The 11207-nt window shown below is 49.5% G+C and overlaps 1 protein-coding gene across 1 annotated transcript; it reads right to left on the reverse strand.

Moving 5' to 3' along the window:
* On the reverse strand, positions 10523-10966 carry LOC109727976 (cellular nucleic acid-binding protein-like). The gene has a single exon (XM_020258221.1). It carries the CDS (start codon positions 10964-10966, stop codon positions 10523-10525), a length of 444 nt encoding a protein of 147 aa, XP_020113810.1.

Here is an 11207-nt window from a genome sequence, read left to right on the forward strand (position 1 = left end):
TTCATTTTTCTCTTTCCCCTTCGTCTCCGCCCTCCCCACCGTTCCTTCCTCTCTTTTTCCTTCCACTTCCTCTTTCTTCTCCGTAGCTCCCACGTTGACGTCATGCTCCTCCTTCCTACCTTGCCCAGATATGGTGTAATGCTCCGGGACTACAGCGAAAGCACTCCTCTTTCCTACTTATCCCAGATATGGTGTAATGCTCCGGACCACAGCGGAAGCACTCATCGGTCCGCCGCAACTCCAGTGTCGATGCCGTGCTCCTCTTTCCTACCTGGCCGAGATATGGTGTAATGCCTCTGGCCACAGCAGAAGCACTCATCGGGCAAGCGCACCAGATCTACTGAACATACTATACATGGATTGTATAAGGAAACTATCACAAAACATAAAGTAAATGGAAAAACCCGTCCCATTAGCAATAAAAACTCGTTGGACCTAAACCACAGGCCCAAAATGCTTAAGCCAGTTATTATTACTAGTGTGGAGTCCTCTTATATACCTAATGACAACTCCATTCCTATCGAATGTGGGACTATTGGTGTCACGCCCCGGGACCCGGCGAAAGCCTGCCCGGTGCGTGTCCAGACCCGCCATATGTTAATAACATATAAGGCGTCTACACAGTAATATAAATAAGCAAGAAAGATAAACCTCTAATATGATATCAGAGCATACAACAACTAAATTCTAATGGCAAGTAGAATATAGAAGATCTATGTCACACCCCAGGGTCCCTTTTTAATTTAAAAGCAATGCGGAAGCACCCTAATTTTTTTTTTTTTTTTTTGAAAAACCTGACCCCTAGGGTATGCCAGATCCGCCATAAATATAGGGAGTTCACTGTTCACACGGATAGAGTCTCCCCTGTATTTGCACGACATCGCACAAGTACAATATACAACCACAACCGTATGAGCATACACATACATTCACCATTCACCAACAGGTTCATATTCAAAGTTTATTCATAAATTCATAACTATTAGTTTAAAATATTTCCTATCCGGAAACTCATTTTGAAATACTAATTTATGAAAACCACGTGAAAACCTTTTCAAAATCGTTTCTCACACGGAAACCCTTTTTCTTTAAAACACGCTACCACGAGGGGTAGAAAACCATTTTCATCTCATAGAAACCAAGAAGATTGAAGCAATCAAGGATTGGCCGAGACCGACGAGCGTCACGGAGATACGGAGTTTCCTTGGATTGGTCGGTTACTACCGGAGATTTGTCGAAGGATTTGCTAAGCTATCTACTCCCCTCACGAGGCTCACGCATAAAGGTGTTAAGTTCTTTTGGAATGATGCGTGTGAGAGAAGCTTCCAAGAGTTGAAGCAACGATTGACTACCGCCCCGATCTTGACCCTACCAGTAGCTGGAGCAGGGTATGTGGTTTATAGTGATGCTTCACTTAATGGATTGGGCTGTGTATTGATGCAGGATGGCAAGGTGATCGCGTATGCTTCTCGCCAGCTAAAGGAATATGAGAAGAATTATCCGACGCATGATTTGGAGTTGGCGGCCGTAGTGTTCGCATTGAAGCTATGGCGCCACTACCTTTATGGCGAACGGTGTGAAGTATACACGGATCACAAGAGCTTAAAGTACCTATTTACTCAGAAGGAGTTGAACCTGAGACAGCGCAGATGGTTGGAGCTGCTCAAGGATTATGATCTGACGATCCTTTACCACCCGGGCAAGGCTAACGTGGTGGCGGATGCGCTAAGTAGGAAATCGATGGAAAACTTAGCGATGCATGTTGTGACTCAACCGCAGTTGATCGAGCAGATGAGGCGGTTGGAGTTGGAGGTAGTGACTCCTGACACACCCTTGAGGTTGATGACATTAGTAGTGCAACCTACCCTGTTGGACAGAATTAAAGAGAAGCAAGTTTCCGATTTGGAATTGCAAAAGATTAGAAGAAAAATGGTTGATGGTTGCACCGGCGATTTCCTTGTGGACGACCGAGGGTTGATGCGCTTTCGAGGACGACTATGTATACCCGCGGATTCGGGGATTAAAGAAGATATTCTTCAAGAAGCGCACCGGGCGCCCTATGCTATACATCCGGGAGGCACCAAAATGTATAAGGACTTAAAGTTGCTCTATTGGTGGCCTGGGATGAAAAAGGATGTTGGCGAGTTTGTAGCTAAATGCTTAACTTGCCAACAAGTGAAGGCAGAGCACCGAGTTCCCGCGGGGAGGCTTCAGAGTTTGCCTATTCCAGTGTGGAAGTGGGAGAAGATTACCATGGACTTTGTGACAGGATTACCACGCTCACAGGCGGGGCATGACGCTATTTGGGTGATCGTGGACAGGTTGACGAAGTCGGCGCACTTCATACCTATTCATACGACTTGGACCGGAGAGAAGCTCGCACAAGTGTACCTAGATGAGATCGTGCGACTTCATGGAGTGCCTACATCAATTGTTTCGGACCGAGACACCCGCTTTGTGTCTCACTTTTGGAGGAGTCTACAGGACGCCTTAGGCATTCGATTGGATTTTAGTACTGCTTTCCACCCGCAGAGTGATGGGCAGTCAGAGCGCACTATTCAGACTTTAGAGGATATGCTCCGGGCTTGTGTGATAGACTTTCAGGGAGGATGGTCACAGCATCTACCTATGGCGGAGTTTGCTTATAACAACAGTTATCAAGCAAGCATCAAGATGGCGCCCTTCGAAGCACTTTATGGACGGAAGTGTAGATCGCCACTTCATTGGAGTGAAGTCGGCGAGAGATTGGCTTTAGGCCCTGATGTGCTCCAGGAAGCTGAGGACAAGGTTCGAATTGGTCGGGAGCGACTTTTGACGGCGCAGAGTAGACAGAGGAGCTACGCCGATCGATGACGGCGAGACTTGGAGTTTCAAGTTGGAGACCATGTTTTCTTGAAGGTCTCGCCGACTAGAGGAATCAAGAGATCCGGGATTCGGGGAAAGTTGAGCCCCCGTTTCATTGGACCGTATGAGATCTTGGAGCGTGTAGGTCCGGTAGCTTATCGACTCGCTCTACCACCGAACCTATCGGGCGTACACAACATCTTTCATGTATCGGTCCTTCGGAGGTACATTCATGATCCAGCTCATGTTTTGGGAGCTGTACCAGTGGAGCTGCGCGAGGATTTGAGCTTCGAGGAGCAACCAGTGAAGATTTTGGCTCGCGAGGGGAAGAAACTGCGGAATCGGGACATTCCGTATGTGAAGGTCCTTTGGAGCAACCACGGAGAGCGGGAGGCCACGTGGGAGCTGGAGAGCGCTTTGCAGGAGCGCTACCCTCACCTTTTTCAGGTGGAGTCTTGAGGTACGTCTCATTTCGAGTTTCGCGGACGAAACTCCTTTTTAGGAGGGGTGAATGTAATACACTGGATCTTAGCAAATTGCAAGATTCGAGTGTTTGATCTGTGTGTGGAGCTTTTCCACAGTTTTTGGAGGGTCGTTGTTAGTGTTACGACCCCTGGCACGCACCCCGAGGGTGTTGGTTTGAGACTTGGCACCGAAATCCCAAAATTGGAATTTTTGGTCAGCCCTCGGATAGCCTGCAGCAGGGCTTGTATCGGAACAAGACTGGTCTTGTACCGGTACAAGGATTGATGGTTGTACCGGTACAGCCATCGGGCTTGTACCGGTACAGAGCCGCAGACCGCGCGACCCGAGCCTCGGGTTTGCATTTTCGCAGGGCTTGTACCGGTACAAGAGCCCGTGTACCGGTACAAGGAGGCAGTTTTTGTGCAGTTTAGTCTGCAGGGGGTTTTTCGCGATTGTGGGCATCTTATAACAGCACCCACGCCCCTTAGGGTTTTTTTTGTGCTAGAACCAGGGGAGAGAAAGGTGAGTGAAGCTCCACCTTGTCCCACTTAATTTTGATCTCCATTTTTGCTTGGTTTTTGATGGATCTTCTTCTCTTTTGCCCTTTGGTGCCATTTCCACCATGGATGAAGCCTCAAGCTTGGATTTGGAGCTAAGTGGAGGATAGATCTTGGGATTTAAAGGATTTAGAGCTTGATTTGAAGCTTCTAAGAGGTAAGCATTATAATCTTCCTCTAGATTTGAGTTTTGTTGGATTTCTTGAGATGAAACCCTAGATTGTGATATTAGGATTTATTTTGGGTATTTTGAATCTAGGGCTTTTGAAGCTAGATTGAGTGGATTAGAGGCTTCTATTAGGTTGGATTGGATGAGCCCTAGCTTCATTTTGGAGTTTTAGAGGAGATTTTTGCACTAGAGGTGAGTTCTCCTCACCTATGCTTGATTAGCTTAATGTTTGAGCTAGGTATTGTTCGTTCGGCTCGTATGACACATGTTTCTATACCTCTAGTGTCACGCCCCGCGACCGCTACCAATTTGGCTCGGCCCGGGCGCGTCGAACAGACGCCGGACGGACAGCACCTCCCCTGTCCGCCCAAGGCTAACAACGAGATTGTGTACAACAAGTTCCCAGGAAAATAACTTGAATACATACACAATCGATAACTACAACGAGAGCACAATCAGTGCAAAACGACCAAGAGCAAGATACAAGTATAGAACATACAAGTAATGATAAAGAGAGAGCATCTATCTATTACATTCATTCAGCCTTTATAATACAATTTGATTATACATTGAACTTCCAAAATATAAACATTAGCTTACATTCATCCCAGAATATCTCACAACCTATACATCATCTACTCTCAAAGCATAAAAGGTGACTCTAATGCAGAAATAGGAAAGTAGACTAATGCAACTAGGGCGCTAAGCCCTTACCGCGATCCTCGCCGTGTGAACTCGCGCTCGGCCCTGTAGTAAAATGGGGGTGAGAACTAACTTCCTTAGTTCCCAGTGGGTTCGGCCGCCGACTCCGCCGATCTCCCCACTAGGTCCAAGTCGGGCACAAGTAGATAATCGATAGATAGATAGATAAGGAAAGCGGTAAATGACAGGAGTAAAGCTACTCTACTATGCCCAATCATAAATATATGAATGCATGTACAATGAAATAGGTAAGCAACTAACCTGTTATCATGTCCAAAGGTGAAGCTATTCACTCGTTCATTTACCTCATTTACTTATTCATTAATCTCATGGCTTACCCGAAGGCTCGCCTACAGCTCACTAGCCATCTCGACACGTAGGGAGAATTCACTCACACTACGGACCCGAGACCGTCTGGCGGGGCCATATAGGCAATCCCTGGCGTGACCAACATCCGGAGCGCACTACTTGTGTGGGGCTTCCATCACAAGATTTAACAGACCGTGAGCATGATCCAATCCTCATCTCGAGAATACCCTATCCTCTAGGGTCACAATCATCATATAGTCCATAGGTTTCATATACACTATGACTCACATATGTCACTCGTTCTTTTGTTTACTATCAACTAGATGCCACTCGTTCTTTACAAGTTTCCAATGCAATAGCCAATACATTACTAGATTTCATCCACACTTATCATCTCATTATAGGGTTCCACATCACATATATAAACCTCAAGCATGCTAGATATAAGTACTAAGCCAAATACATTATTCTACCAAAAAAACATGCAAGGTATAGAACCAAACCCTCATTTATCACCCTATAATGCAAGATGTCAATATGCAATTTGATTAATATAAAACTTAGACATAAAAGGGAGCCCGATTGCTTCGGGATGGACACCACCCACCTTTTATAGCATTCCGATTGCTCGTCGTCACTCGCAATCGGCCTCCTGCGGCGCACGCCGCACGGCTCGACCCAACTCACGCGCAACTGCCAAGAGACCTCCTATCCGCGATCCGTCTGTTCTGGAGTTTATTCCCCGACACCACGATGCTACGATTCCATTTCCATGATTTTTGGAAGCTTTCGCCGCGAGCTGCGGCAATCTGTACCTTAACGGCTTCGATCCTCAATACCTCCGCGTACACTCGTCGGATCGCCGAACCGAGCGCACCGTTGCGTTCGTAGACCTACCAATTAGGTTAGAGAAGGGTCAATTGAGATCAAAACCCCCTTATGTATCAAAACCCCATTTTGGAGCCCTAATCGCAATTACGGCAAAATCCGCTATTAAAGCTTCGGATTTAAGTGCTAATCATCAATTAAGCTTGCTAGGATTCCATCTAAACCATTCATAGAGATCAAAACCACATCCTTAGAGATCTACCATTAACAAGGGTAGCAAGCTTACCCCTCAAGATGCTCCAATGGCAAGGAAGGAGAGAAGAAGATGGAGATGACCACCCTCTTGATCTTCTTCTCCTTCTTCTCCTTCTTTCTTTTCTTCTTCTTCTTCTCTTCTTCTTCTTCTTCTTCTTCTTCACGTTTAGAGAGAAAGAGAGAGATGGTGTTGGAGTGAGGGAAATGAGAGAAAGAGAGAAAGAGCCCTTTCTATACACTCTCATTAGTGCAAAATTGCATAAAAACCCCTCAACAATGCATCTCTCAACAGCCCAAAATGGGCATTTTCGCGCTCGGGGACCGGTCCTTGCGGTGAGAGACCGGTCCCTGAGAGACCGGTCCTTGCGGTGAGAGACCGGTCCCCGAAGGTCCAGTACTCAGCCTCAAGGACTTAGCCAAATTTCAGCCTCTTTCACCGTTTCTTCTCCGTTTTCGCCCGTTTTCGCTCGTTTGACCTCCGATTCGTTTCAAATCGAACCGAGACTCTTCAAACATGTTTTCGAGCATGTTTTCATCATCTTTTCATCCACGCTAATGCCGGATTTATCTCACGGCCCAACATAGCCTTTCGGCTCCGTTTTAGCGCCTACGCGCACCGAAACGCCCGAATGCCTCCGGGCCTCATCGAACTTCACCGGAACCTTTCAAATGGTCTTCCAACCAAATGTACACCGTAACTTCATGATTTTAGAAGTCCGATACCTTACATCCACCCCTCCTTAAGAGGAGTTTCGTCCTCGAAACTAACTCACCTTAAACCCAATTCACACCCTAATTCTCTTTATTGAGTGACAAGGGGTACAGTGCACTTTTGCATCTCGAAGTGGCCTTTCGCTCATTGAAACTATCCGAAGGCCCACTACGGAGGACGTGAGACTAAATTTGCTCACATTTGCGGTGTGTAAGTCCAAAAGTGTATTACGGGTCTCCGTCATTCTGGGTGGTAGCGCAAGCCGAAACTCAACGACTCTACGCGCTCCAACGCCATTCACTAATTGGCCCACTAAGGCCAAACCACTTCCTTCGAGACCGGGACTACCCACTATCCCCATGGTGTGGAGCTATCAAGAACGCACCAATAGTCATATGGTCCACCACCACGACATAGCACACACGGGTAAGCCCTCTCGAATCACCTGAGTGTCAACAAAGCGGCGCTCCGCCACTTTGGCTATCCAAGAGTTCGTATTTCTCATTTACGACTCTTCGTCACTTTCACCATCCCTCTAGGGGTCACACTCCAATTCGATCACCAATATCGCTTAGAAGCAATATCGTTTGGTGCATCGACCCACTGCGAGTGCTCCAATCGCATTTGAATCTTTGCTCTATTGAGAGATGGCCCACTCCGGCGCATCTCGAATCTTAATCCACCAAGAGCATTATCCTCAAGCTCTCCAACATGACCAAGCCTGCCTGGGCAATTTTGTGCAGAGGGACCGGTCCTCCCGATGAGAGACCGGTCCCCGAGAGCCTTCAGCCTAAACACACCTACGGGAACCGGTCTGCCCTTAGAGGACCGGTCCCCCGAAGACCGGTCCGTTACCAGAGACCGGTCCCCGAGAGCTTGCTCTCGCAGGACTTAGCCAATTTCCTCCTCTCGTTGGTTACGCGTACGGGGACCGGTCCCTCTGGCCCAGGGACCGGTTGCATCACGCAACCCCGCAACCACCAGCTATGGGGGACCGGTCCTTCCCTGCCAGGGACCGGTCCCCGAGAGCAAATCTGCCAAGTGCAGATTTTCGCACACTTGCTCTCGCGGATCCGTTGCAATGCACTTTTGGTGCATTTGACCTCTTCGGCATTTCCGAAGTACACCCACTCGACAATTAGTCGATTTTGAGCGAAGTCCAATACTCACATTTTGAGAATTCACTTCCCTTGCACCGACTCCTCCACGGGGTTATCGGCTAAACCGATTACGTCGGCTTCCACAGGTGGACCAACGGTCACCAACACCACGTAGGCCTACCGCCTAAACCTGTCATAACTACGCATAGCGTCTCTCGCTCGCATCGTAGACCCAATCATCATTGGGCGAAACTCTCATTGGAGAATTCGCACACACTCCAACTAGAAGCAACCAAGACCCCCAAACCACGTCAAGTCCTCGGGTCGGGTCACCACCGCACTCTTAGTGCATCATCAATTTCACGATCCAACACGTGGCATTTCACACTCCAAGGTCTAAGCTCGGACTACCGTCCTGACCAAAACTCTCTGCCCTACCTATAGGTATTGGGCTGCTGCCTCTCGCAGCTGACTGCGCCTGCCAAATGGGCCCAGGCTCCACAGTCCACGAAGGGTCCAGGCACGGGTCGTCCCCAAGCACTACCCGCTAACGTCGTCCTACACGACACACTCTACAGAGCTACGCACTCTACCGGCTCCTAGGCACCTAGTGCGAGCCACTAGCCCTACGAGTGATCTATGGCCCGCTTCACACTTAGCCCTGCTAAAATGCTACTGCCAATTCACTCAACCGGCTGAATCGAAACCGCACTTCACGCGTAACTACACTCGAGCGCTCTACATCTCTACCGCGTCCCGCACGAAGTCTAACATCAGGCAGCTTAGCCTATGCACGCCGGCCACACGAGCAACAACTCGTCCACCTCAGTTCGAGGTACTACTAGGCCCACAGGCCAAGTTCGGCGCTAATCAACCAATTTCGCAATAGTGGTTCATCACCATTGTCCGATCTATCGAATCCACCTCCGAAATATCCTTGGGATATCCGGGTGTCCCCAAACATCAAGGCTCAACTCTCGCAATCTCTAATCCATTGCATCGAGAGTTCTCTTACATTTTCGATTTCCATTACGAGCCTCGTTTCTTATCCAAAATCACCACTAGCCATTTGCTAGTGCCCACTGGCTCTCTACCTGCCCCAGCAGGCGCCATACTCTCATCCTGCTAGCATGCTCGGGTACCTACTTACCCGACCACTCGGTCCCTACTATGTAATGTAGTAATAGTAGTAACTGACCAACGATGAATGCATGCTATGCAACAACTTGGGATCATGCAAAGTATATGCTTGCTCAATTAATTCATACCTGCTACAACGACGTCAACAACAGCAGGCACCGCAACTCGGGTCGCTTATCCATGGCCACTTGGCGCTCGTCGCGAACCCCCTGATTTCATTGTTCTCAACGGTCGCTATCCCGACCATGCCGCAAGTGGCACACCTGCAGGCTGTCCCAGAGAGGGATAGGCCGTCGTTAGCGTCAAGGCCCGGCTATCGCCTTTACGGACACTCGTCCCGCACATGGCCCAGCAGCCCACACCTGAAGCACTTACCCTCACGCTGTTCACACTGTTGTGGACAATGAGGGCCCCCACAAATAACACATCTCGCCGAGGACCGAATGTGGTAAGTCCCCGGAGCTCGGGATCGCGAGCGCGAACTTATCGAAGTTCGTTGGGAACTTGACTGACCATCATGTCCACTCACTGGCTGTCCTTTCCCCCTTTCCTTGTGGTATGCCTCGCGCTCCTCCCGCAGGGATTCCTCAACTTGTTCTATCCACAAGGCCCGATCCCGGACGTCGGCGAAAGTCTGCAACTTATGTGCAAGCACAGTCTTGCAAAGGTTTGGCCGAAGTCCACGCACAAGGCAGTCGACCATGTCCTTGTCATCCCGCGCTACGTTCGGGACGCAACGCACGACACGGGAGAATTCCCGCTCGTATCGCCTCACGGTGCTGTTTACCTGCCACAGCTTCAGAAACCCTTCTAAAGCTTCCTCGCTTACCGTCAGGGAAGTGAACGGAGAATGCCAATTCCCGAACTTATCCCAGACCATAGGAGGGATACCAGGCAATCGATTCCGTCGAATGCCTTTCCACCACACCTTTACCGACTGTTTACAAACAGCATACGGCTAGGTGTGCCCTTCCTCACTCTACAACGCATAGATCCCCAAAGGGAGTCTCGCTCCTGGTTCGTCACCAGCAGCTTGCCGGCACCGACCAATCACCAATTTCTTTAGGTAGGTGACATACCACCACGACTTATGCATGCTGGGTGACTCCTTTGACCTGCATCCTGGTCTCTACTATACCAGTATGTAAATAATAGTAAAAGACCACAAGCACATGCATGCAATTGCTCAAACTACTTCATGCTATAATGTATGATTGCTTTAATTAAATCATACCTGCGGTAACATCACCAACAGCAGCAGGTCCCTCGACATGAGCCGCGTATCCAGGGCCGCTTGGCGCCTCCTGTGAATCCTCCGGCAGCTCGACCACCCCCAGCCCTCTAGACTGTGCCACAGGCTGCACATCCACCATCTGTCCCGAAGAGGTAAATGTCGACGCTGTCGGCGGGAGTCGTCCATCGTCCAAGGGACAATCATACTTCAGTGGCCAGACTGCCCACAACGAAAACACCTTCCTTTTCGCAGCACACATCGCCGCGCCTGGTGGGATCCTCCACAAATCACACACCGCGTAGATACGGCGGTAGCAGACGGGACTCCACCAAACAGTTGCTGAATCTCTGGGGCAGATGCAACTGACGGGGCAGGTGGCACTCCTTCCGCGCACTGACGGGCCATATGTCCTGCTCGACCACACTTGAAGCACCGCCCCGCCCGATCCCTAGATTTTCCGGCGCGATGTCCTCCACCACAGATCACGCACCGCATAGGTCCTTGGCTAACGGACCGCCGCTTTTGGTACTTCGGGGCCTTTTTGGAACTAGACTGTTTCCCCGAACCACCACGAGGCCGTTTCTTCACTCCACTCTCCTTGAACGCCTTGCGTTCCTGTCTCGCTTCCCCAGCTGCCGCATCGAGTATCATAGGACCCGAAGCCGCCAAAGGAACACTAGCCGGCAGGGGATGCGCCGCCGCCGGAGCTACCAAAATGCCCACACCCTCAAGCGNAGTTCAGGTGAAATTATCAATATTCCAAGTGTATCGTACAAGACAGTGATTCAGGGTTAGTATATTCTGGGTGTGCTTCCGATAGACCGGACGCGGCACGGATTACCGGGGCACCATCAGTTGTAGGGGTGAGATCCTTACTCGGAAAGGGTGCCGT

This window comes from Ananas comosus, linkage group 23 (assembly GCF_001540865.1).
Source record: "Ananas comosus cultivar F153 linkage group 23, ASM154086v1, whole genome shotgun sequence".
In the NCBI taxonomy this organism is placed as follows: domain Eukaryota; kingdom Viridiplantae; phylum Streptophyta; class Magnoliopsida; order Poales; family Bromeliaceae; genus Ananas; species Ananas comosus.